Source organism: Microtus oregoni, unplaced genomic scaffold (genome assembly GCF_018167655.1).
Source record: "Microtus oregoni isolate MIOR12 unplaced genomic scaffold, Mior012 000029F_ref0000214, whole genome shotgun sequence".
Lineage (NCBI taxonomy): Eukaryota > Metazoa > Chordata > Mammalia > Rodentia > Cricetidae > Microtus > Microtus oregoni.
Genome location: NW_024543088.1, coordinates 15,231,239 through 15,258,480, shown reverse-complemented (window position 1 = coordinate 15,258,480; position 27,242 = coordinate 15,231,239). Strand labels below are relative to the sequence as shown.

Genomic DNA, 27,242 nt, shown 5'->3' with positions numbered 1-27,242 from the left:
CTCCTGCAGCTGGGTCGACCCTGCCTGCTTTCCGGGCCTGCGCGCATGCACACACACACACACACACACACACACACACACACACACACACACACCACAGTCTTCTTTCTTCTGTGTGGCCACACCCAACATATGTATATTACACATATTTATGTATATGAGTGCATAGGGAGGCCAGGGGCCCTAAGTTCTATCCTCACAAACAACAACAAAATGAACAATAGGAAAGAAGAAATAGTCTTGGGGCTGTGGATCTAGCTGTGTAGGTGACGGCCTTGGGGTCCATCCTCAACACGTTAAAGAAACTGGATGTGGCACTGTATTGCTGAAGTTCCAGTATGTGGAAGGCAGAGGTGGCCAAGTAAAGAGTTCAAGGTTACCCTCCCTTCAGCAGGGTGGGGGCACAACTGATTCCTAAACTTGCTGAGTTGCCTAGGCTGGTTTGACTCAAATGCCTTCCTTCCTGCCTTAGTGACAACAGGTGTATCCCATCACACTTGACCTTTAGCCTTTCTTAATTAGAAGTCTTCCCTCCCTAAAGTGCTATGTGAGTCTGAAGCCAAAGCAGCATGAAAAAAGAAAGTATTTAGGAGTGAGCTGTGTAACCTCAATGTCCCAGAAGCCTCTATCCTTGAGTTCAAGAAGGCCATAAGAAGGAACTTCTAGCTTTGGTGGGGGGTGAAACTTGCATGTCTCTGCATGTATGTGATCAAACACAGACCTTGATAGACCAATGTCTGCAGTCCACTCAGGTGCTAAAATCTGACCTCCATATTATTAAGGGCATGGCTGTAGGAGTGTCTGTCTATCATGAACAAAGCCTTGGGTCCCCTCCTCCCCCAGCATCCCATAAACCAGGTATGTGGCCCAGGCCTGCCACCCCAGAACTCTGGCTGTGAAGGCAGGAGGATCAGATTTTTTTTTTAAAGATTTATTTATTTAGTACTTTTATAGTGTTCTGCCTGCATGTATGCTTACAGGCCAGAAGGCGGATCCTTTATGGATGGTGTGAGCGACCATGTGGGTGCTGGGAATTGAACTCAGGACCTCTGGAAAAGGAGCCAGTGCTCTTAACCTCTGAGTCATCTCTCCAGCCCCAGAGGATCAGAGGTTTAAGGTCAACTCAGTTATAGGCACTGTTTTTTTTTTTTTTGTTTTTTTAGACAGGGTTTCTCTATAGCTTATTGTGCCTGTCCTGGAACTAGCTCTTGTAGCCCAGGCTGGCCTCGAACTCACAGAGATCCGCCTGCCTCTGCCTCCTGAGTGCTGGGATTAAAGGCATGCGCCACTAGTGCCTGGCTAGTTATAGGCAACTTTGATACTAGCCTGGGCTACACGTGAGACCCTGCCTAAAAAAACAAAATCAAACAAACTAATAAAAAACATGGCGAGCTTCTGGGAAGTGTGCTCAGGTAAGTAGAATCTTCACAGATTGGAAAATTTTTATAAACTAGGAAGGATCCTGGGCTGGCTAGATGGCTCAGAGATTAAAGGCACTTGCTGTGTAAACTTGGTGACTTCGCCCGTTATACAGACACAAGGAAGACCATGAAGAGGCAGAAGGAAAAGGAGAGCCTGAGGACCGGGTCAACTGCTTCATGAGAGTAGAACAGGGATGCTACACCCCCAGAATCTCAACAATTGGGCTACCTGCACAAGACCTGGAAGACCATATGCCAACACGGATGGAGACTACTTCACAGGGCTCCGGCCCTAGATGAAGGCCTACAAGTAGCCAACGGCTGCTGAAGGAGGGAGAACCATTTCAGCCCCTCCCCCACCCCAGGGGTCAGTCCTAAATACATGTACATAGGGGGCAGTGCTAACTGGACTCAGTAGGTGACATTCATACATATAGGAGGTGTTATATAGACATGTATATCCACATATGTGTGTATGAGAAGAAGGTTAGAGATGCAGCCAGTGGCCAGCAGGTTTCAGATTTGAAGTTAACAGACATACAAATGAGGCTCTTGTCCCTCAAATGATTTGAAGGCAGGGCAGGGAGGCGACATCTAAGACCACGAAGCTGATTTTCACCAAATTCTGAGTCTGCACCCCTCTTGGACTTCTCAGTCTCTAGAACTTAGTGACTATAAACTTGAGCAATAAACTCATTTAAATACCACCCTGCTGATGACATTCTGTTATAGCAGCCCAAACAGATGGAGAGTCACCAACGAGGTAAGAATGAGTCAGCCCCAGGCTCTTGGCCAGGCTGGGTTAGCAGGGACCTGTGCTAACAAAGCCCTTCCTGCTCTAACAGGTAGGGTTGTCCCAGGGGAGTGGTAGGTGGGGCAGATTACAGGGTCTCCTGAGAGGCTGGCTGAGTAGCTCAGACTCTTAGGTGGACTTAGGGAATTAAAAAAATAAAAAATAATGGGGTTGGGATGTAGCACAGTTGTTAGAGTGCTTGCTTAGCATGCACAAAGGCCTGAGCTCTCTTACCAGCCCTGCAGAAACCAAGTGGGGTGGTGCATGTCTGTAATCCCAAGTGCTTGCAAGGTGGAGGAAGTTTAAGGTTATTTGAGGTGGTGCCATGGTGAGTTTGAGGCTATGAGACTATCTCAGAAAACAAAACAAACAAAATAGGACTGTTAAGTGGCTCAATGGGCAAAGGTGTTGGCTGCTAAGCCTGATGACCTGAATTGGATCTCTGTGTCCTGTATGGTAGAGAGAACTGACTCTTCCAAGTTGTAGTCTAATCTCCACATGGAGCCCTGACAGACACACACACACACACACACACACACACACACACACACACGCATGCATGCACGCACTCACGAGCGCACACACGAATGCATTTTTACAGAAGAATGGATAGAGAACAGTTAAAGAGGGCTGTCAGGGTGACGTAGGCGTTAGACATCTTACCATACAGGACATCCTGTCTTTTTACCACCTCCTTCTTTTGTTTCTTGGCATATGCTAAATCCACAGAGAGGCTCCAGGACTCAGCCTCAAACTCATGGGCATCAGATTCGATCTCACACCTCAGTGAGGCAATGTAAGGATCTGGGGGGAAAGACAGAGGTTGTTGATTAGGCTGGTGCTTGTCAAGTCTCCCTATCCCTGTCAAGGGCATGCTGAAGCCTCCGGCCGAGAAGGGAACCGTGGCACCCCTGGGAATTCATTCCTGCTGGGGACATAACTTCAAAGTGTGCTGCATCTTTTCCTGTTTTTGTTAACAATTCATTTTTTCTTTTGTTGTTATTTTTGAGACAGGGTTTCTCTGTGTAGCCTTGGCTATCCTGGAACTCGCTTTATAGATCAGGCAGGTCTGGAACTCACAGAAATCCACCTGCCTCTGCCTCCCAAGTGCTGGGATTAAAGGCGTGCGCCACCACTGCCGGCTTGTTAACAATTCAAAGATGCGTTTGGTTAAATAAAATTAACCTGAGAGCAGGAGGCTGAGTCAACAAGTAGCGGGCAGGAAGTGGTAAGGAGGAATCATGTGTAGAGTTTGTTTGGAAGACCCAGGCAAAGGAAGAAGGTTAGCTACTTGCTGTTCAGCCTCTCTGAGCAAGCAGAATTCCACCTCAAACCTTGATTTTTGAGTTCTTTAGATTTAGATAAAGTTTCCTGTAGTAGTTTTGAAAGAGTCAGTGCCTCAGGGAACAGAATCTCCACAGGCTTCGGCCCTTGTGGCCAAGCCTTTGCTTAAGGGGCAGTCAATGTAGATAATAAAAATGTTCAGCAACACCATACCTTCTATGAAAACAGACTCAGCGTTTGAGGATGTGAGTGACAGAGAGTCATCGGTACTCTGCTTCAACTTTAAAAACACAGTGTCGGCTTCATCCATGTCTCCAGTGATTGGTCTGAGTAAAATGATATGTTTATTTCACAAAAAGAAATTCAGGTCAGTGAGATGGTTCTGTAGGGAAAGAGGCTTCTAAACCTGACTACCTGAGTTCAATCCCTGGGACCTACACAGAGAGAACCAACTCCACAATGTTGTCTTTGGCTCTACGTGTGCAAAGTGCAATGTACACACACACATATTTACACACCCACACCACACCCATACAATGCAAATAAACAAAAAATCCAAATAAACAGCAAAAGTGACTCAAATAGGCATATATTACTTGGAATATGTAAGGCAAATGGGATTGTTACTCCTAATTAGATGACTGGGGAACTTTCTGGATTCCAGCAGAACACTTTAACTTGTCACAGATCATCATTAAAAATTAGAAGACTAGGGTTGGAGAGAGAGCTTAGAGGTTGAGAGCACTGACTGCTCTTCCAAAGGTCCTGAGTTCAAGTCCCAGCAACCACATGATGGCTCACACCCATCTGTAATGAGATCTGGTGCCCTCTTCTGGAAGGTACGCATGCAGGGAGAACACTATATACATAATAAATAAATAAATCCTAAAAAAAAAAAAAGTTAGGAGACTATTGGGCCAGGGTTGTAGTGCAAAGTTAGAGTGTTTGCTCAGGATGCTCAAGGCTCAGTGAGGGGGAGGGGGAGGGAGGGAAGAAAAAGTAGGAAAGGAGGAGAGAAGGGGAAGAGCTGGAGAACATAATTTGGGATTCTAAGTGAGTCCTCAGAGAGACTGCAGTAGGGGAGAAGCCTAGATTCCAGACCAAAATGTGAACTTGAGTTAGGTTGGTCCTGTGTATCAGCTGGTGTTCAACTGTAAAAATGTGCCGTACCAGCCTAACAACAGAGGCAGCCATGTCTGTGGGGGGCCAGGCTCGGGAAGGAGTCTGAGATTCTGCTACCTGTTCACATTTTCCTGGAAGCGTAAAAATATTCTAGCAGCTGGGGGCGTGGCTCAGTGGCAGAGGCTTGCTCAACTGGTGATGACATAGCAAGATGTCTCAGTAAGTCTGTGTGCGGAAGGCACAGCGTGCACTTCCTCCTAACGACTTAGAGGAGACACAGCCCCACAGCAGTGAGAAGCAGGAAAAGAAAGTCAGCCCATTTCCCCAGAGACTCATCAGCGAGCGTGACTATAATGCTATGCCGTGACTAGTCCTGTAGTCATGGGACCATCTCGACATCCCGTGAAGCCCCGTGAGGGTAAACACTGAGCTGTAAGACCATAAGCATGTCTTGGGGACAGGAGGAAGCCCTGCGCAGGGATGCCAACCCTGTATGTTAGGCAAACTGTCCCAACCTGTGGCTGAACGTAATCAGGGATACATTGGTGTTACAAAAAGAAAAACGCATGTACTGGGCTGGCGAGATGGCTCAGCTAGTAAAGGTGTTTGCCTACAAGACGGATAACCTGAGTTTAATCCCTGGCTCCCAAACAGTGGACGGAGAGAATCAATTCCTGAAAATTGTCCTCTGACCTCCACATGTCTGTGGCACATATGCTCCCATACACACATGAATAAGTAAATGCAACCTAAAATAGGAAGTTCAAGGTCATCTTTAGCTATACTGTGAGTTCTAGGTCAGCCTGGGCTAACTCGGCTCTCACGAGACGATGATAAATCTTAAATGCATGGATTCAGAAAGCACGTGTTAATCTACCATGGGACATAATAAAGGAGTTTTTCCCAACCCTCTGAGTGCACATGCTAGCAGGAGAGAAACCCCCCAGCTTACCCAAGTCGTACCCCAGAACCGGCTGGGCTCGCTGTTGGCTGGGGACCTCCTTTCTGAGAGATGGTCATGCCGACATTCCTGGAAGGAGCTGGGCTGCTGCCATCAGACAGGAGTGTAGTCCGAGGGTGTTCCTTCAGGGAGGCTGCAACAGAAGCAAATACAGAGTTGGTGCTGAGAAAGTGGGCAGGACAGCGGAGGTTGCCCGTTCTGAAGCCTGGCTCTGCCTGGGGCTTCAGCACTGACAGAATCTTGGAGGTCAATAGCTCATTATCCAAGAAGACGTTTTCGCTCCATTTCCTGGGGAAAGAGCTGTAGAAAGACAGCTCAGGGCGGCCAGGGAGTGCTCCCCGCCTGTCACCACCCTTGGAATGTGTGGTCCCCATGCTGGCGACCTGGTGCTGTACCCAGGCTGTGCTGCGCTGTTTTTGATGCCTTGGGTGGGATCCTTCTAGAAAACAAAGCTACGTCTTCACTTGCTGTATTGGCTGGAGCAGTGGGGCTGGTATGCTGGAAATTGGTTCCCACTGTGACTGTTTGGTGTGGAAATGGCACAGAATTTTCTCTTTGGGTAAAACAATTAAAAAAAAAAAAAGAAAGAAACGACTCTCCCACACTCTGCTTGCTCTTTGCAGGGGGCAACAGCAGAGGACAGTCTGTGTTCACGGCAAATAATCTACCATCAGGAGCTGCACGGACACTGCACACAGGATGATAATTAATCCGAGATTGGATGTCAGGAGAGCGCTGAGACCCACAGTCCCGGAGGCATGATGCTGATTTAGCTGGCTGTGCTGGCTTATCAGCCTGGTGTAGAACCACCAGAGTATACCCGAGGCTCCTTCTGTTTAGTGGACCCACTCAGCACACATCAGAGTTCTGAACTGTTATTTACTCCAACTGCTTACTGTTAGGATCTCGATAGGAGGATACATGTACCCACTGACTGAAGTTGCTGAGAGAGAGAGAGAGAGAGAGAGAGAGAGAGAGAGAGAGAGAGAGAGAGAGAAAAACAGCAGTGCAGCAGTGCTGGGAATGGAATCCAAGGCAATATACTTGCTAGGCAGGTGCTAAACTACAGAACCACACCCTGATTCCTTACTGGAAGATTCTAGGTAAGTGTCCCACCTCTCTCCAAGCACCCCCACTCTAGCCCTACACTGGGGAATCCTGGGCAGGCATTCTGCCCCTGAGCCATGCCCCCACACCCTCAGGATTGGTTCCAGGTGTTGAGATAGCAGGAAGACCCTTGCTAGGTGCTGCTGTAGTTCCAATTGTTCAGCCTCCAAAACCGCTGGCCAGACAACTCTCACTCTCCCCACTCCCACCTCCAGCTCCCCAGTATTTTGTTAAACCAGCAACAAACAGACTAGGAATATATTGGAAATTCTCTGACAGAGCTATGGAGGAAGCTTATAAATTATGATATGGTCTACTACCTGCTACAAACATTTTCAATAAAAATTTATTCTTAATTTTTAAAAGTTTATTATTTATTTATTTAGAGAAAGGGTTTCTCTGTGTAGCCCTGACTGGCCTGGAACTAGTCAGGTAGCTGAGAACAACTTCCTATTTCTGAGAGATCCTCTCCTGTCTCCCCCAAGTGCCAGGATCACAGCTGTGCATCAGCATGTCTTTTACTGGGTGCTGGACACTGAGCCCAGGGATTCATATATGCTACGCCAGTGATCCAGCAGCTGAGCTACATCCCTAGTCCTTAACATTCAATATTTACCACAGCCCAGCATGGTGGGGATGTCACCCACCCTGCCTCAGACATTCTGATGTCATCTTAATGTCTAGAAATTATTATTATTATGGTAGATGATGGCCACCTAGATGTCATCCACACACAAATACCCATTTACAAATGAAAAATAATAATTGGAAGTGGCTCAGGTCAGGGCAGGAATTGCCTGCCATTCGTACACCATACCAAACCCCACCCAGGCAATGATGATTTAAACACACAAATATGGGACAAACCTGAATGGCAGCCTCTGCCTGGGGCAGCTTATCAGGGCTAGCTGTTCCCGTAAACTAAGGTCTGACCAAAAGCTGAACAGATTCAGCTTTCTTGCTGTTCAGAAAAGAGAGCATAAATACCATCTAGAAATGGTCAGTTCCAAAGAATATTAATAAATATTGTTTATGGTGGGCCTTGGGCACATACACCTATAACCCGAGCACTGGGGAGGATGAGACAGGACGATCACAAGTTTAAGGCTAGCCTGTCTCAAAAACAAAAAGGCAAAGGGCTTGGAGAGATGGCTAGTGATTAAGAATGCTCACTGTTCTCGCAGAAGAGCCAGGTTCAGTTCCCAGCACCCACATGGCAGCTCACAACCACCTGTAACTCATTTCAAGAGATCTGAAACACTCTTCTGGCTTCCCTGCACACCACCATATACCTGTACACATGTGCATGCACAATATATACATAAAGTACACAAACAAGGGCTAGTGAGAGGGCTCAGTGGATAAAGACCCTTTGCTACTAAGCCCGATGACCTGAATTCGGTCCCCTCAGTCCCCTGGACTCAATAGCAGGAGAGAGCTGACTCCTGCCAATTGTCCTCTCCCCTCAAGACAGGGTTTCTCTGTGTAACAGGCCTACCTGTCCTAGAACTCACTTTGTAGACCAGGCTGGCCTGGAACTCACAGATATGTGCCACCCTCTGCTTTCCAAATGTTAAAATTAAAGATGTGTACCACCACACTCAGGGCAAGTCGTCCTCTTAACCTACCAACACAGGTGCCCTTGCAGGCAACCTTCCCCTCCCCCAGTTAAAAATAGTAAAACAAACTAAACAAACAATAAAAGCCTAAAGCCAAAGGCTAGGGTTGTAGCTTGACAGCAGAGTGTGCTTACCTGGCCTGTCCAAGGCCCTGGCTTTGATGCCTGACCTGTTACGAGGCCTTGGAGGTCACTGAGGATGGATCCTACCTCCTATTTCCTGGTAACACCAGAAAGGGAAACCCCATCTTAATTTTTAAATCAAAGCCCTATTAAGATAAAGCTACTTCCTCCTGTTCAAAACAGAATAGAATCTAAGCTCTTCCTCTGACCCTGAGAGGAGACCTGGCGTTCTAAACCATCCAAAACATCACAAACTATTACCTTCTTTGAAGAGTTAATTCAGCTCTGCCTGCCACTCACCTGACCAGAACTCAAGCTACAGAAGAAAGGCTAATTGTCTCCTTAAAGAGATAATGTGCTCATCCCTACAAGGAACCCTCCCTCAGTGCTTCTGCTGACAGAATTCTGAGTCCTCAGAAAAGTTAACCAGTTTTTTTGTTGTTCCTTTTCCTTGGGATACCAGCCAAAAGTCCAAGCATGTTGCTCTGGGCCTTTTCAGTTTTTCTCTGAGTTCTCCACCTCCTCCATCACGCAATGGCTTGCTGACCGCCACTCCATTCTCTTCCTGTCCTCCATCCTCCTCCTCGGGTCAGCTGCCAAGGTTTATGGTTCATCTGCTCTGTTTTTTCCCTCAAACTCTAAAGATCTGATGATTATCTTTTGTGTGTGTGTGTGTGTGTGTGTGTGTGTACACATGTATGTGAATACCTAAGGAGGCTAGAAGAGAGCACTGTCCTGAAACAGAATTCAGATCCTCTCTAAAAGCAGTACAGTCTAAACCACTGAGCCATCTCTTCAGCCCCTATTTTCCTCAGAATAAATTGTCTTTGAGTTGCCTTCCAAATCCATTTTAAAATCCTTTTACTAGCCGGGCAGTGTGTGTGTGTGGGGAAACACCTTTAATCCCAGCACTCAGGAGGCAGAGGCAGGCAGATCTTTGTGAGTTCAAGGCCAGCCTGGTCTACAAGAGCGAGTTCCAGGACAGGCTCCAAAGCTACAGAGAAACCCTGTCTCAAAAAAAAACCAATAAATAAATAAATAAATAAAATCCTTTTACTAATGAGTTCAAGATCAGCCTGGTCAATAGCAACTTCAAGGCCAGCCAAGACTGCATAGTGAGACACTGTCATAAACAACCCCCCAAAGCAAAAACTATCAGCGATGTTAAAAGTACTGTAGCACACTTAAATGCTCTTTGTATGATTTAGAAAGCAATGTGAAGTGTTTGTGTTTCAAAAAAATACATTTTAAAATATGCATACTAGTGTTTTACCTGCATGTGCACCTACAAACCAAGTTCGTGCCTGGTACCTGTGGAGGCCAAAAGAGGCTATCAGATCCTCTGGACCTGGAGTTACAGAAGGCTGTGAGTTACCATATGGGTACTGAGAACTGAACCCTGGCCCTGACAAGAGCATTGCTCTTAACCTCTGAGCTAGCTCTCCAGCCCCAAGTGTTTGTGTCTTATTGTGGATGGGTCCAAATTGACTCTCTCTATAACGTATATAGCCATGAAAGAAAATCATGAGCCAGGAGTTCTGCCTTAAATAGTTATGTGAATTGCACTTTTATTCTATTTTTTTGCTTGTTTGTTGAGACAAGGTTTCTTTCTGTGGCCCAGCTGTCCTAGAACTTGCTCAGTAGACCAGGCCGGCCTCAAACTTACAGAGATCCATCTGCCTCTGCTTCCTAAGTGCTGGGATTAAGGTGCTTGCCACCACCTGGCTTATTCTGGGGTTTTTGATGCACTTACTACTTTGGTATCAAAATCTTTGATACAGATCCTGGTGGGACTATCCCTCTTAAATGCCAAGGCTAGCCAGTCCCTAGAGACAATAAAAGATTCACAAGTAGCCATGAGATGGCTCACTGAGCAAAGGCATTTGCTGCAGAGCAAGGTGACCTAAGTTTGATCCCTGAGACCCACATGGTGGAGTAAGAACCAACTACTGAAATTTGTCCTTTGCTTTTCACAGCATGCTGCTGTATGGCTTGAGTGCTCACAAATAAATGCAAACTAAAATTAAGATACCCACATCTCTCTCATACGCAAAGCAGTCAGTTCATAGTCAATCCCAGACAGGGTCTATGTGGCTACAGACTGTCAACACGCCCTAAAATCTACACCACACACTTGCTGACCCTTCAGCCACAACGAACTCCTCCATGATGCTTGCCTTTAATCCTCCACTCAATAACCTGCAGTCACCTGGGAAGTGTCTCCGTGTCCACACTGGATCGGTGTGTCTTTGGGGATCATCTCAATTAAGCTAACTGATGAGGATGGCCCAGCCTACGGCAAACAGTACCATTCCCTACCTCGGCAGGGATCCTGAACTGCCAAGAGCACACACAGCAAGTGAGTCTGCCTGCCTGCATTTCTCTCTGCTGTTGCCTGCAGACGTGGTGTGACTGGCTGTGCCAAGTTCCCGCCGTACTTCCCGGGACAGGGTGATGGCGTGCAATCTTGAGTTGTAAGCTGAAGCAAATCCCTTTCTCCCCCTAAGATGCTTATCACAACAACAGAAACAAAACCAAGTCGGCTGCCTTCTCTAAGTGGCTTGTTAGGTGTTGTGACAGCAATGAGAGCAGCTATTAACACAGGGTCTCACTCTGTAGTCCAGGCTGACCTGAAACTCAAGACTGAACTCAAGGCAATCCTCCTGCTCCAGTATGTCAACTTAAGTGACACCATTACAGCCTAGAGCCACCACTGGTTCCCACCCACCTTCTTTCCCAGCTCTAGACCAAATTCCAACCACTTGATCATCCCAAAGCCAGGCAGGTACAGACTGTAAGGCAGCGGCTTTCAACCTTCCTAAATCCAGTTCCTCATGTTGTGGTGACCCCAACCATAAAATTATTTTCGATGCTACTTTATAACCATAATTTTGCTACTGTTATGAATCATAATGTAAACACTTGTGCTGGATGGTCTTAGGTAGCTCCTGTGAAAGGGTCGTTTGGCCCCCAAAGGTTCTTGACCCACAGGTTGAGAACTGCTGCTGTAAGGCCTAAGGCTGCTGAGATGTTGGCACCTATCAATCTGAACCCTACTCATTCTTGTTCCTTCCACCAGAAGCCACCCCTGAAGATTCTAGCTACATTTGCCCTTTGCTCCCTCTGCCCTCTGACTAACTAGGTTGCTCCCAGTGGGCCCCGTATGCAGTACAGTACTGTCTGTTTCTAGACAACTTTGGGGCAGTTCCTACAGTGTTTGCGTGTCTTATCATACCTTATTCAAACAGGACCAAGCCACCCTTCACACACCAGCGGCTCAAGGGGCCTGGAGGTCTGCCTGTTGGGACAAGTGAAGGCATGCGCGTCTGTCTCTCCTCCTCTAGATAGCACAGACTGTGCTACACAGAACGGAAGCTGTGCGGTGCTTTGGAAAATGTTGTAACCTGGTTGGGGAGATGGTTCAATGGATTAATAGTACTTGCCATGACAGCAAGAGAACCGAGTGCAAATCACCAGCATTCTTGTAAAAGCCATGCATGTCTGGAACTCATGTTGCCATGAGAAGACAGCAAGAGCTTGCTGGCCAGCTAGGCTAACTGAGCTCCAAGTTCAGGGAGAGACTGTTTCTCAAAATCACGGTGGTGGGGCTGGAGGGCCTCAGTAGTCAAGAGACTGGCCGCTCTTCCAGAGAACCCAGGTCAGATTACTCCTCCCAAATGATAGGTTACAACCATCCGTAACTCCAGCTCTAAGGTGTCCCATGCCGACATCAACAAAACTGCTAGGCAAACACACACACAGCTGTGTGGAAGCTGCCATCTTTCTGATGTGAAGATCACCATTTCTGCTTTAGTCATTCTGCTCTTGGCTTTGAAATAGGAAAACACCTATCAGTGCCTATTTTCCCAAAGACAGCCATGGTGGGAAGGAAGGGCAGTGGGTGGGGCTTGGTCCTGGCCACACATGGGGAAATTTAGCCTGCTGCTGCCCAACACTATCTATGAAGCCCCAGGTTCAATTTCCACTATTGAATAACCTGGCATGGTGGTACCTGCCTATAATGCACCCTCACTCAGGAGGTAGAGGCAAGTGGGTCAAGAGTTCAAGGTCATCATCAGCTAAACAGCAACTGGGAGACACTTCACAGGCTAAGCAAGGTCCCCTCCCCAAAAGATTAAAAGAGCTGATGTGGCCCTGCAGGGGGCTTGCCTAGCATTCCCAATGTGGCCCTGCAGGGGCTTGCCTAGCATTCCCAAAGTTCTGGGCTCGATCTTCAGCCCTGGGGTGGGGGGTCACTCTGGAGCTCAATTAGCAGTCTGACCTTCCCTACCAAGAGGAGGGATTGATCTGCAGGCACCTGGAGATCTGCTGGAGCACTTGCAGGACACAAAGCTGTTTCTGCAAGGGACCCAGAGAGGAGGAGGTGGAGCCAACGGTGAAAATGGAAAACAGTTCTTTGTATACAGGGGAAATAAAATCCACTCATTCTCTGTAGGAGACAACAGGTTGTTTTCAAGATGATTTAAGGTTTTTACTTTGTGTGTGTGTGTGTGTGTGTGTGTGTGTGTGTGTCTGTGCATATACCATGACATGCATATGGAGGTCAGATAACAACCGTGAGTGGTAATTTTTTTCTTCTACCGTGTGGCTTCTGGAGAACTTGTCACTGACCTTTGTGCAAGAACCTTTACCCACTGAGTCATCTCACTGGCCATGAAGTTTTTTCTTTTTGTTTTCAAACGTATGTGTATGGATCTTTTGCCTGTGCACTATGCACATGCCTGGTACCTAAAGAGGCCAGAGGACAGCACCAGAGCCCCTGGAACTGGAGATGGCTATGAACTGCCATGTGGGTACTAGGAATTGAACCTGGGTCATCTAGAAGAACAACCAGTGCTCTTAACTGCTGAGCCATCAGTCTTAAGATTAATTTTTAAAACCGTGTTTGAGTTCTTTCTTGAACAAGTTGTATGTTTTGGGTTTGCATGACACACATCAGTGATCTGCTCCTATAGATTCTGTGCAAACAGCCTATGCCGGGAGGGTCAGGCTCCCAGGATCTACTGTCCAGCGACGGTCACCTTGTGACTCAGCCACTCACAGGATGGAGACCCAGCTCACCTTGTCAACTGATTAGTAGCACGGAGGTAGCCCAAGGCCATCTACAGGTAGTGCACACCTGTAATCCTGGGACTTGGGAGATAGCAGCAAGAGAATCAGGAGTTAAAAGTTAGCTTTGTCTACATAGTTAGTAGCAAGTACTCTCACCTCTGGAAATGTACACCTTACAGCAACATATGGAACACTTATTTCCTTCCACCCCTAGGTCCCAGTAATCTTGCCAGCCCTGCTGATTGATGCCTCTCACGTCACGCTGACTATTAACATCTCTCCAAGGAAGCCGGACTGGAAATGTCCAGTTTTCTGTAAAAAGGCCACTCTAGAGAAAACAAAAGTGTGTGTGTGGGGGGGGGGGGGGGAGGAGGCACGACACCAGAAAACTGGTCCCTCCACAGAGAGGCAGCACTGACGTCCTTTTCTGTCATCTAGTCTTTGGGGAAGATTCCTGTCACAGACTGAAAGTGCTCCCTGGCTCTGGAGAGTTCTAGCAGGTGTTTGCTTGCTCTGGCTCAAGGGTGCAGGAGACAATTAAGAGCAAAATCGGATGCAAAGTGAAGTTTGCAATTCACAGTTCCTGGCGTTTCTGCCGCCTGAGGAGCGACTCGATCGATGAGAGCGGGGGACTCATTGATTTCTCTGCCCTGCCTCGTTCTGATGTTGCAGAGGCAAGACTGTCTGAAAAATTAAAGTACACGGGTGGGGAGGGGCGGATAACCTGCTTAGCGCCACACCTCAGGGGACATGGCAAATGGAAAGGACATCTTGTAGCTTGGAAGGTAAGTATGAGTCAGAAAGGAAATTCTCCTAACCTGGTACACTCACCTTCCATGTTTGCAGACTGTGCAGTTGCAGACTTAGGGATTTTGGATGGAAAATACTGGGGGGAAACTGCTTCTTTAATTAATTAATTAATAAAGTTTTGAGGAGAAATGTATTTAATTTTTTAAGGTTTATATTTTTATTTGTGTGCGCGTGTGTGATACTGGTCCGTGAGCTTCAGGGTGATCGACCCCCCCCCCCCCACCTCCCACATCACTGTAGGAGAGCTGGGATTAAAGATGTGTTCCACTGCATCTGGCTTTTTCCGGAAGTACCAGGGACTGGAACTCAGGGCCTCATGCGCTGCCTTCCTGCCCAGAGACTTGTTTCTGTGCCAGTCCTATGTCAATTTTATTCTGGTCACTATCTCCCTATCTCCAACATGTTGTAACAACTGTGCATGTGGCGTTCACATTGTATGGGCTGGACATCAGCTACAGAAAAAAATCTATCGGAGAGACTGAGGAGATGGTGACTGAGGAAGACGCCTGAGTAAGAATGGACCAGACTGCTGCTCAGGCCACAGTATCTGCCCGAGGCAGCTCTTCCTCTCTCTGATGCCCATGGGCACCCTGAGATACTGTCTGTGAATTGCTAGCTAACAGACTTCATGGTGCCAGAGGAAGGGAGCTTACATCAAAGCGGGTATTGGTGGCCACACATTCAGTGTCTCACCCACTTCCCTGCCCCTTTCCAGGGAGCAGAGCTCCTGCTGCAGGCTGGGGCTGTAAAACCTCCTTCAGAGAAAGGTATGAGACTCCCACCTCTGCTATGGGGTGGACAGGGAAACCAATTTGTCCTCCAAGCCCCCACCATGCAGTGTCTCCTAACAGACCCTACCATACTGCTGTCTGTCTACCCCTGCCATTAATATCTCTTCTAGTGAACTTCTTACACACAACACACCACCTCAGTGGCCCTCTTGGAACTCCATCAAGATGCTGAACCTAGCCTTTGTGTGTGCACGCACAAGTATGCTAATGTACTCTACAGGAGGACCTGCTGCAGAGTCTATGTATACCACATGACATCTAAGGAACTCAAGTGTCCAGGGGGAGAGAGTCCTGGAACCAATTCCCCAACAGTCAACTATACCCTCAGTAATTGCAACAGAATGTATATGTTCAAATTCCACACCAAACTAAAAAAACAACATAAAAAAAATCTGTGGGGCTGGGGCTGGTGAGGAGCTCAGAGGAAAAAGGAATCTTACTGCCTGTCAGGCCTGACAACCGGGCTTCAGTTCAGGGAACCTACACAGTAGGAAGAATCTGACTCTTGCAAGTTGTCCTCTGACCTCCACATGTGGACTGTGGCACAAATGTCCCCCTGACACAAATAAATAAATATAATAAAATTTTAAAATTGTAGTTGTACCTGGTAGCATAGGCCTGTCACCCCAGCTGCTCAGGAGGCTGAGGTATGAAAACTGCAAGTTCAAGAAGAGACTTTGTTTCAGATGTTAAAAAAAATTCAAAATGAAATAAATAGGTTGATAAGGAGGCTGAGGCAAGAGGATCATAGTTCAAGATGATCTTCAGCTATATATGGAGTTTGAGGCCAGCCTGGGCCAAATAGATCCTGTCTAAAAAAAAATTCACCAAACAAAACTTTAAAATGTTAAGTGCTTCCTACAAGCATGAGGACCTGAGCTGGACGTCCAGAACTCCGGTAAAAAGGTAAGATGTGGTGACACACAGATAAGGGGTTTCAGGCCAGCCAGTCAAGCCTGACCACTGAGCTCCAAGCTAACATATGTGCATGTATATACACATATACACCTATATACATGTGGGTGTCAGCAACAACCACTCTGCAGTGCAGACACACGTGAATACAACAGAGTTTCACATCTTTCACTGGGGACTTCATGATGTTATTTTACACATTTTTTTCCCCTTTATTTGTGCAGGGTTGGGAATTGGACCAATGATCTCAGGCAGGCATACTACTACTAAGCCACATCTCAGTATGGGCTTGTTTGTCTATGTTATCTGTCTTATCCACCCATCCGTCCGTTCGTCCGTCCGTCCGTCCGTCCATCCATCCATCCATCCTTTTGAGGACCCAGTCTACTATGTGGCCAAGGCTGGCTTCAAACCCATGACCCTCTTCCTCCAGCCTCCCTGAGTGCTAGAATGATGGGCATGCTGAGACCACCACACTGGGCAGTTGGGCAACTTCACAATGTCCTGAGTGATCACACCTGAGTTCTTAACTCCATCTATGAGGGATGCCTAGTGCAGCGCCCTAAGGACTGCCCCAAGTCCTTGCTTTAACAAAGCGAGCCTTTGCTAATAAAAGCTCCAGAAGATGCCAAGCAGAGGCGCTGCCTCTAAACCAGAGCTGGAAACGGAACATGGGAGAGGACTTAAAGCAGCTGTCTGTTTTGGCGTGTGTATACATCCACTCTGCTGCACACATGGAGGTCAGAGGACAGCGTGCAGGAATCAGTTCTGTTTTTCCACTATGTGGGTTTTGGAGAATCAAACTCAGGCCATTAAGCTTGGTAACAAATACATTTATCCATTGAGCATCTTGCTGGCCATTTTGTGTTTTTACGATAAGGTGCTGGATGTAATGCAGATGGATGAAGGCCTCTTCCCTGCTGCTGTCCCCTGCCCAGGGCTAGGGTTACAGGCATGAGTCACCACTTTCATCCCCATGAAGACCACACAGTCTGACGTGATGGAAGCGGGCACTCTCACTGAATACTGAGCACAGTGAACGCGTCTGTGGCCTGCCCTCCACACTAACACTTGAGTGCCGGGATGCCATCCACATCGCTGAAAGCAAGAGCTGTAAAGCTGTTTACTACACAGAAACAGATCTGATGTGTGGTCCACTGCTGTGTGATGATGATTTAGTCAGTGACAGTATCCCAGACAGTGGCTCCATAGATAAGATTATCTAGTGACACTGAAGACACTGTAGCCATCTTAGTTTATGTAAGCCAATACCCTGGGGCTCACATGGTGAGGAAACTGATGGCGTTTTAGTCTGCCTCACCGCTTAGAACATATCCCCATCATTGAGTAACATGTGGCTATTTATAGATATGTGACAGACAGGCACCCAGAGTGCTTCATTTGATTCACTTTTTACCCCCGTAGATAGTAGCCCAGGCTAGCTTCAATCTCACTATGAAGTCAAGGATAACCTTAAACTTGGGGTCTTCCTACTCCACCTTTTCAAAGCTGGAATGACAGGTAGGTAGGTACCACCATGCCCAGTTTATGTGGTACTGGAGATGGCACTCAGGGCTTCCTGTACCCCTGGAGCTGCATCCCCAGATTCTTGAAATACTATGCTTTGGATTCTTTTGGGGGGAAGAGTATTAGTAGGAACTCTGGCCAAAGGGGCTAAGAGCCTAGGTGAAGTTCACAGGGAAGGTGAGATGGGGCACATGACAGGCCTCCCACTCATGCCCAGACAGCTGAGTCTTTCTATTTTAGTCTTGCCTCCCTCACAATCAAGTTATTTGAGTTCAGGAACCGTCCTGAGAGTAGGCACTCTCTGCGATCACAGTGATGGATGCTGGTGAGGGGTTGGGCTGCAGGTCTTCCGTATTTATCCTGCAGACATCTACTAAGCACTGTAGAGTGCTGAGGACACCTCTTCCTCCCACTGTGGGGATCCTGGACCCAATCTTAGTACCTATGAAATGATTTCCACTCTGGAGATCCCATTCTCTGCATTTTATCTCATTGCCCGGATCTCACGGTGTAGTCCAAGCTGACCTCAGCCTAGTGGCCACATCATGACAAAGGTTAAGCTTTCTAATTTTTCCTGGTGTTTTTCAGGGACTTCCTCTCAACTATGAAGGCCTCACCATGTCAGAAGAAAGAGCTCCCAGGCTCGGGTGCCCATGGGGTAGATATTGCCACTTCTTGCACCCCAAGCCCACACAAATCACCAGTCTGCCGTCTACTGATCAACAGTCTGCCGTCCCTGGTCACTTGGCCCACAGCAAGGCCTTTTTTTGTGGCATGATGGCAAGCTGCTGGTTAGATTTCTTCTGAGTCCAGAGAGTGACATCAGGGTTAACATATGAAAGAAGCCTTCTCCGCTTGAGTGTCAGGAAAGGAACAGAGCATAGGTAATCAAGGCCTGGAGCCTCTTGGTATTTACGTTTATTCTGAGTACGAATGTTGGCCGCATGTGTGTATGTACACCACACGCACTCCTGGTGCCTAGAGCTGGTTGTGGGCTGCACCATACGTGCTGATAACCAAACCTGGGCCTTCTGACAGAGCAATAACTGCTCTCAGCTTTTAGCAGGTCTGCTTTCTTTTTAAAAAAAATTTTCTTATTACACTTTGAAATGTATTTTGTGGGAGTGGACACATGCCACCGTGCATGTGTGGAGCTCAAAAGACAACTTGCAAGAGTCGGTTCTGTCCTTTTACCATACGGAAGGGACTGAACTCAGGTGGTCAAGTTTGGTGGCGTGTGCCCTGATTGCTGAGCTATGTTGCCAGGTCCCTTCCTGCCTCTTCTGCAAGCCAGCCCCAGCACAATGCTGAAAACTGGATGTTATCACAAGGACCTGACCTCAAAGAGGACGAAGGAAGCTCTTCTGTACGGCACCAGCCTCTCAGTGCCAGCACAGGCCATCATGTCTCTGTGGGAAGGGCTTTGGTGGGGGCTGCAGGCATCTGGGCATACCTGTCTGTATTTTAAGGACCACTGGTACCTCAAGGGTTATTATCTGTTGTAAAACTTTAAATTTTTCTGCTAGGGACTGGACACAGGGCCTTTTGCATGTTAGGTACGGGGTCTGCCAACAAAGCTTTATCCCCAATCTTTTCTTCTGTTTTATTATCTTAACCTAATTCTCCTTTTCACTTTTGTTTAATGTTGTGCTGTTTAGTCATTATTATCTAGTGTGTACATGTGAGGGGTATGCACATGTGTGTTCATGTGTGGGTACGTGTGCCTGTGCCTCTGTGTGTGGAACGTGTGCAGGAAAAGGACGACATCAGATGTCCTGCTTCATCACTCTCAAACTTACTCCTCTGAGACAGTCTCCCAGTGAACCTACTACGTGGCATGCGTGCCGTTTCGTTCTTCCCCCCATTCAGAGACAGCATCTCCTCGTTGTGCAGATCAGACTGACCTCAGACAGCTGCCTGTCTCTGCCTCCTGCGTGCTGGCTGGGATTAAAGGTGTGCGCCACCACACTCAGCTTGTTTATTTATTAGTGTATGTGCCCAGACACAGGTGGAAGTCAGGGGACAACTCATGGTTCTTTCCACCATGTTGGTTCCAGGGGTCAAACTCAGGTCATCGGGTTTGGCAGCAAGTGCCTCTACTCTCTGAGCTACGTCACCAGCCCCTACTTATGTTTTGAGACAGGAGTATGACTGTGTAGCCCAGGCTTCCCTTGAACTCAGGATTCTTCTGCCTTAGTCTCTCTAGTACTGAGGTATGTGCCACCAAGCCCTGAAGGTCTCTTAATGTCTAGTACCCACAGCTGTATCTTTGCTTAACAAAGATAAGACATAATTAAGGCAAATGGCTGCGGGTGACTCATTTGAGAAGAAATTTAAAAAAAAAAAATCAAACATTCTTGGGCTGGAACCAGCTGGCTGCCCAGTGTGGTCAGTATTGCAGTGTTGGGAATGTGAACAAGCTCCCACCTGGTTTGATAAGAAATGGTCCTTGGGAAATACCACTGAGGGTCCTGAAGAATGCTACCCCTTCTCTCTCTGAAACCCAGCCCCCTGACTCTGCCTTTCCTTTGTCTTTTTCTGTACCAGGGAATGAAGCCTGGGTCCTGCATAGGCTGGATATGCATCCGACCACCCAGCCCATCCTTTTCTGCTGATAGCATGAAATGAATATAAAATTAAGTTTGAAAGAAATTAATCAGTGGCTGGAGAGATGGTTTAATGAGTATGGCTGTGCAAGCATGATGACTTGATGTGCATCCTCGGTACCCACATAAAAGCTGGGTCCAGCAAGCTAGATATGCTGGCGCACACCGTTAATCACCGCACTACTCAGGAGTCGGGGACAGGTGGATCTCTGAGTTTGAGACCAGCCTGGTCTACAAAGTGAGTTCCAGGATAGTCAGAGCTACACGGAGAAACACTATCTCAAACAACAAAAACAAAACAAACAACAAAAATCTAGGTCCAGCAAGACTCAGCACTGGGAGGCAGAGAGGTGAATCCTTGAAGCCCTCTGGATGGCCATTCTAGCCAATTAGTTAGCTTCATGTTTAGTAAGAGACTCTATTTCAGTAAGGTAGAGGGCCAACAGGATGGCTCAGCAGATAACAGGGCTTGCACAAAGCCTGGTAGCCTGAGTTTGATCCTTAGAACCACGTGATAGGAGAGAATGACTTCTGCAAGTTGTCCTTTGACCTCTATAGGTGTGCCATGGCATGTGCACACACACATATTAAATAAATGTTATAAGGTTGGGAGCTAGACACATGGCTCAGCAGTTAAAAGCAGTTACTGCTTCTCTAGAGGATCCAGGTTCGATCCTTAGCACCCACATGTGAGTTCACATCTACTTGTAACTCCAGTTCCAATGGATCAGATGCTGCCTTTGGACCTTCCCAGACACCAGGCACAAAAGTGGTGTATAGACATACACACAGGTAGAACATCCATACACACAGAATTAAAAATAAACTCTAAAAAATTTTTTAAAAATAAAGTTGACAGTAGGGAGAGTAGAACTCCACATAATCCCTTTAAACTCTAAATTAAAATAACTGCAAAATGACTTGAAAATGGTTTCAAAAGTTTTCCTCCCTTCGTCCTCTTTCCCTCTCCTTTTTCCTCCCCTTCCCTCATGTAGCCCAGGCTGCCCTCCAACTCCCTGCACAGTGGAAAACGACCTCATCCTCCTGCTACCGTGCTCCAAATACTGGGACCTCAAGTGCGCAGCAGCAGACCTGGTTTGTGCAGCACCGAGGATAGAGCCCAGGGCCCCAGACCCACTGGGATCCACCTGCCTCTGTCTCCTGAGTGCTGGGATTAAATGCCAGTACAGCTGCCACCACTTGGTATCCACTCTTTCTTTAATGATGCAGGGTCTCTTGTAGCCCAGGCTGGCATCCAGCTTCCTTTGTAGCCAAGGATGACTTTGAACTTCTGAACTCCCAGCCTTCGTCTTTTGGAGGCTGGAAAGGCAGGCATGTACCTCTAGGCTCGTCATTAATTTTTCTCTATTGCCCTGCCTGGCTTCAAACTTGACGTGCTCCTCCTGCCTCAGCCTCTCAAGCACTGGAATCACAGGTGTGTGCCACCACATTCATCTTGATAAGTGAGCTTTCAAATGGCTACAGTCTAATCTCCAAATCTGAAACAAACTGCACTAAAATCCAAAACTTTCAGAACACCAAGATGTGGCAAGTGGACAAATTCATACCTGGCCTGCCATGATGGGCCAAAAGAGACATGTACAAAAAAAAAAAAAACAAAAAAAAAAACAAAGGAAGGAAGGAAGGAAGGAAGGAAGAAAGAAAGAAAACATGACTGCCCAAAGTTACCTTCAGATGGCCCAACAAGACAGCTAAGTGTGCGAAAGCTTTTCCTGGTAATCACAGCAGCCTGACCCAAGGAGGTAGAGGAGAGAACTGCCCCCTCAAGTTCCTCCATACACATGTCCCCCATAATAAATTATCTATAAACCATGTGTATGACGTATAGATGAAATATGAATTAATTTTGTATTGCTATTTGGGTCTTATTTCAAGACAGTTCATTTGTATATGCAAATATTCAAAAATTGGGGGAAATAACCGAAACCCTGAAACATGTCTGTTCCCAGGCACTTGGGATTAGGGACATTTAGCCAGTACAAACAACCTCAGGGCTGGAGATGTGGTTCAGAGTGCTTGCCTACCAGGGCTGAAGCCCTGGGATCATCCCCAGCACTCATGAAAGAGCAGAATCAGTCTCTTTCCAAAGTGTAGGGAGGTAGATTTAGGCACATAGGAGTTTTCTCCAGAATTGTAAACCATTTTTTCTTGTTGTTGTTGTTATGTTTCAAAACAGGATTTCTCTGTAGCTTTGGAGCCTGTCCTGGAACTAGCTCTTGTAGACCAGGCTGGCCTCAAACTCACAGAGATCCGCCTGTCTCTGTCTCCCAAGTGCTGGGATTAAAGGCATGCACCACCACCACCTGGTCAGAAATGTAAACTTTAAAAACTACTTCAAAGCCGGGCAGTGATGGCACATGCCTTCAGTCCCAGTCCTTGGGAAGGCAGAGGCAGGTGAATCTCTAAATTTGAGGCCAGCCTGGTTTACAGGTGAGTTCCAAGATGACCAGGAATACACAGAGAAACTCTGTTTCAAAAAACAAAACAAAACAAATAAAAATTACTTCAGGCTGGATATGTTGGCACACACAGTAATTCCAGTTCTGGGAAGGCAGAGGCAGGTGAATTTCTGTTGAGTTTGAGGTCAGCCTGGTCTACATAGAGAGTTCTAGGACAACAGGGGCTATAAGGAGAGATCCTGTCTCAGAACTAACAAGTAAACAAAGCCCCTTTATCACTGCATTTATGTGTATATTTAAGTGTATGTACATGCACATACATAGTAGGTATGCATGTGGAAATAGGTGGAGTTGATGCTCCCCTACCACGTGGGTCCTGAGGATTGGCAGCAAACGCCTTCACCCACCGAGCCCTCTCAAGTCCCAACACAGGTTTTGAAGGCAAGCAAAATGGGCTGTCTAGATTTCCAGAGCTTGCAAGAACTTTGTGATCCTAGCCAATGACTTGCCCTACTCCCCCCCAAGCCTGCCCAGGTAACTTGATGTGGGATTTCCTTCTGTATGCTGTGAATATATTTTATTATCATTGGTTAATAAAAAAAACTCTTTGGCCTGTGTCAGGGCAGAATAGAGTTAGGTGGAGAAAACTAAACTGAATGCTGGAAGAAAGAAGGTAGAGTCAGGGAGATGCCATGTAGCCTCCAAAGGAGAAAGATGCGACTTCCAGTCAGAACCTTACTGGTAAACCATGAGCCTCATGGTGATACACAGAATAATAGAAATGGGTTAATTTAAAATATAAGAGCTAGCTAGGCATACACTTAAGCTATTGGCCAAACAGTATTGTAATTAACATAGTTTCTGTGTGATTACTCTGGTCTGGACAGCCGGGAACAAACAAACAAGTGTCCTCCGCCTATAGTAACTGGAGTCTTACAAAGACCAAATGAGAAGCCCAGTGTCTGAAGATGCAGCAAGGGTCCTCTTCTGCTGACTCCCTAGCCCCAAACCTACTGCCTAAGCAATTAACCCCTAAAGCATCCCTCAGCACTTTCCAGAGTGCAGATGAGACCAGGTGGATGAGCTCCATACAATCCACAGGACTTCTAGGCACCTACAGGTGGAACTGGAGGCCAGCTCTGCACGCCCAGGCTACCATGCCTATGAGCTACCCGAGTACCAGATCCCCAGGTAAGATCCATCTACAAATCTGCCCAGAGTTAAAATATCTCTGAGGAATAACAATATGGCAGGAGAATGACAATGGATCACGGCCCAGAAGAGCCCAGGTGACCAAGGAACGACAGCACAGCCCACAGTTACCAAAGGAACCTGGAATGTATTAAGTTCTTTCACCTAAGAAAGATGTCATAGGGTCATCAGCACTGGGTTTTGCAGTATGAGTAAGAGGTTGTTAGGAGACAAGGAGGAAGGGGAACCACATTCCAGAAGAGCACACTGGGAAAGGGCAAAGGTGAGACACAGGAATGAAGGAAGGTACACAGAGTGGAAGTTAGCTGGGAGGGGGTGGCATGTGCTGGGACAGCAGGGCTGGGCGCGTGGTTCATTCTCTTGTGCTTTGACTTCCTGCACCAGGATGGAATGGAGGGAGAGGCGTGATGGAACCTGCACTTCACAGAGGGAATGTGACAAGCAGGCCAGTAATTACAGGGACAGAGCAGGAAACCAGTCTGGCCTTCTGCATTCCAGATGACAGGGCCTTTAAGGAAGCCACAGGGTGAAGAGCAGGTGAGTGGAGCTCTGTGCTCTGCAAGACATGGGGCGGGGGCGAGGGGTGGCAGATGAGGGCTGAACATGGGGGGGCAGATGAGGGCTATGAACATGGGGGCAGATGATGAGGGCTGAACACGGGGGGCAGATGATGAGGGCTATGAACATGGGGGGGGCAGGTGATGGAGGGATATGATCTGGAGAAGGAAGGGAGAGTGGGCGACAGGCCTGGTCTAGAAGCCCTGACAGTGCCTGAGACAATGCAGGGGTCAGCAGTACCCTGACAACACTCAAGGACGGTGTTTGCTGAACGTAGGCAAACATGGGGATGGGACCTAGAACCTCATGCATGCGAGGCAGGTTCTCCACACCCTGAGCCGTGTGCAATGCCCATTAGGCTTTCTCTGGAGTATTCGAACAGGCTCCACTTAAGCCATGCCCCTAGCTCCACATCGGGGGATTCTAAGCAGTGGTTCCACTCAAGCAACACCCCTAGTCTCTCAACTGGGGTAAGGCAGCTCTCCCCTTGAACTATGTGCCCAGTTCCTGTCCCACTGCCTTTGATGATCTCAATGAGGGAGTAAGGGTACTCCTGGAAGACAGGGATGCTGTTCCACGGTCTGCATTCCCCAGGGCAGCCCACCATGGCCTCTTTAGTTCCAAAGCCAACAATGCTGAGGTTGGGAAGATCTCACTTAGACTTGAGTGTGGAACTTTAAGGGCTTCTTCAGACCTGGGCCCAGCTTGCTGGCCTCAGGCAACTCTGTCAGTTGCTGGGAGTTTTCAGATCTTGGCCTCTCACTGGTAGTTCAGACCCCTCCAGTAGTCTGAGGCCTCCAGCTCTGATAAGGCTTTCTCCCCTCATCTCCTCTGTACTCAACATAGTAAGCAAAGGTTTTGCCGGCCATGCAGAAGTCTGGCCTGGGGCGGCAAGACTCCTCGCAGGCTGATAACAGTTCACTAATAAGCAGTTTGAAGACGTTTCATCCATCCTGTTACAGGCCTGGCTAGAGGCCAGTCAGCTCAGAATAATCTCAGTAGCCCTGTGCACACTTCCTATGGTCCCCAAGAACATGGTGTGGAAGCCAAGCAGATTTCCACATGCATGTGGTCAAACCAGATTCCATGGCTGACGGACTCCATGTTCCAGAATGGGTAGGAGGCTGAGGTGACAGGGCTTTTCAATAAGGATTCTGAGTCTCAAGCCTGCAGCCTGCCTTTACTGTCATGGTCATCATTGGTATCAGAACACCAAATGCATGCATACATGATGGAGGTGGGTCTTGTATCTTATCTGTTGCTTTCATTGGTTAACTAATAAAGAAACTGCTTGGCCCTCTGATAGGGTAGAATTTAGATAGGCGGAGTAAACAGAACAGAATGCTGGGAGAAAGAAGCCGAGTCAGGCGGAGTCGCCATGATTCTCCCTCTCCAGGCAGACGCAGGTTAAGATCATTCCTGGTAAGCCAGCTCGTGGGCTACCCAGATTAATAGAAATGGGTTAGATCGATATGTAAGAGCTAGCCAATAAGAAACTGAAACTAATGGGCCAGGCAGTGTTTAAAAGAATACAGTTTCCATGTAATTATTTCGGGGCATAAGCTAGCCATGTGGGTGGCCGGGTGCCAGGGATGCAGCCCCGCTGCTCCAATAACAACACATACACACACACACACACACACACACACACACACACACAAGACAGATCATTGTGTAAAGGTGCCTGCCACTAACCCTGAATATTGGAGTTCTAACACTGTACTCCACAAAGTGGGAGGCCTGTAAGTTGTTCTCTGACTACCATACACAGACACACACACACACACACACACACACACACACACACAAATAAATGTAATAAAAATAATAAAAAGTAGCTAGGCACAGTGGTGTATGCCTATTAATCACTGTGCTTGGAAGGCATAGACAGAACAGGTTTCAGGCTACTCTGGTTTACCTAGAGACTTCCAGGCTATTGTGAGACCCTGTCTCACTCAAATAAAAAACAACAATCAAAAAATCAAGAACTGGGCATGGTGGTATATTCCTATAAAACCAGCTCTCACAGGCTGAGGTAGAAGGATGGTCAATCTAGGATATGCATGCAGCAAATTCAAGGCCAACCTGGCCTACATGTGGCCCTTTCTCAAAACACAAAACATACACAACAGAAGAGGGAGTATTTATTTGGGAGGATGAAAATGATGGTGGGGCAAGAGGGAGTCCTAGAACACTAAATATGCACAAAGTCCAACAGTATTTATGCACAAAACATCATTCTGATAGCCATTATTTTGTATGCTAACAAAGAAAAATAAATACTAAGTTATTAAGTTAATAACAAAATAGGAAATAATATTGTATAGTAATGGAACTGTCAAAAGCACTACTCATGCTCTGGGACATTTTAAACTTTATTATTTATAGTGTAGTAAGTAAAATTAAGGGCATTAGAACACAAGAATGGGGGGAAACCCTTCACTCTAACCCAAACCCAAGTCCTTCAAGCCTGACGGTCTAATTCAGTTCCCAGGACCCACATGGTAGAAGGAAACACACACACACACACACACACAAACACACAATTTTTCTTTTTTATTAAATGGAGCACACACCTCCAACCCAGTAATGGAGGAGGAGCCTTAGGGCTGATACTGCTTCCCTTAGACTCTACCCTCAACCTGACATGGAGCAAAACAAAACAAAAAGCAAAAAACTTTGCCCACATTCTTAAGGCTGACTGTCCTGAATGACAGACCTTGTGGTTTACTGTAGACACTGGTTCTACTACAGCCAACCAACTGTAAGGTCCCTGCCGTGCTTCTATTTTGCACTCACTGAAACCCACCTGATAATGACAGGCCAACTCACGGGCAAATGCAGACCAGGCTCCACTGGATGTCTGGAGTCATCATCGAGGTTAACTATGGATGGTACAAG

General features: G+C 47.2%; 1 protein-coding gene across 2 annotated transcripts in view; it reads right to left on the bottom strand.

The window, feature by feature from the left end:
* The window catches only part of Arhgef18 (Rho/Rac guanine nucleotide exchange factor 18), a 67,038-nt gene that overhangs the window by 26,697 nt on the left and 13,099 nt on the right, over positions 1–27,242 (bottom strand). Inside the window, exons 2-4 of one of the 2 annotated variants that reach the window (XM_041678350.1) lie at positions 5,573–5,714; positions 3,712–3,824; positions 2,878–3,018 (exon numbers count right to left, since the gene is read on the bottom strand). In XM_041678350.1, the coding sequence (XP_041534284.1) occupies positions 2,878–3,018; positions 3,712–3,824; positions 5,573–5,640 (322 nt within the window). In that variant the 5' untranslated portion in view covers positions 5,641–5,714. Of the gene's footprint in view, positions 1–2,877; positions 3,019–3,711; positions 3,825–5,572; positions 5,956–27,242 lie in introns of those variants that run through there. The other variant, XM_041678349.1, reaches the window with a different exon arrangement.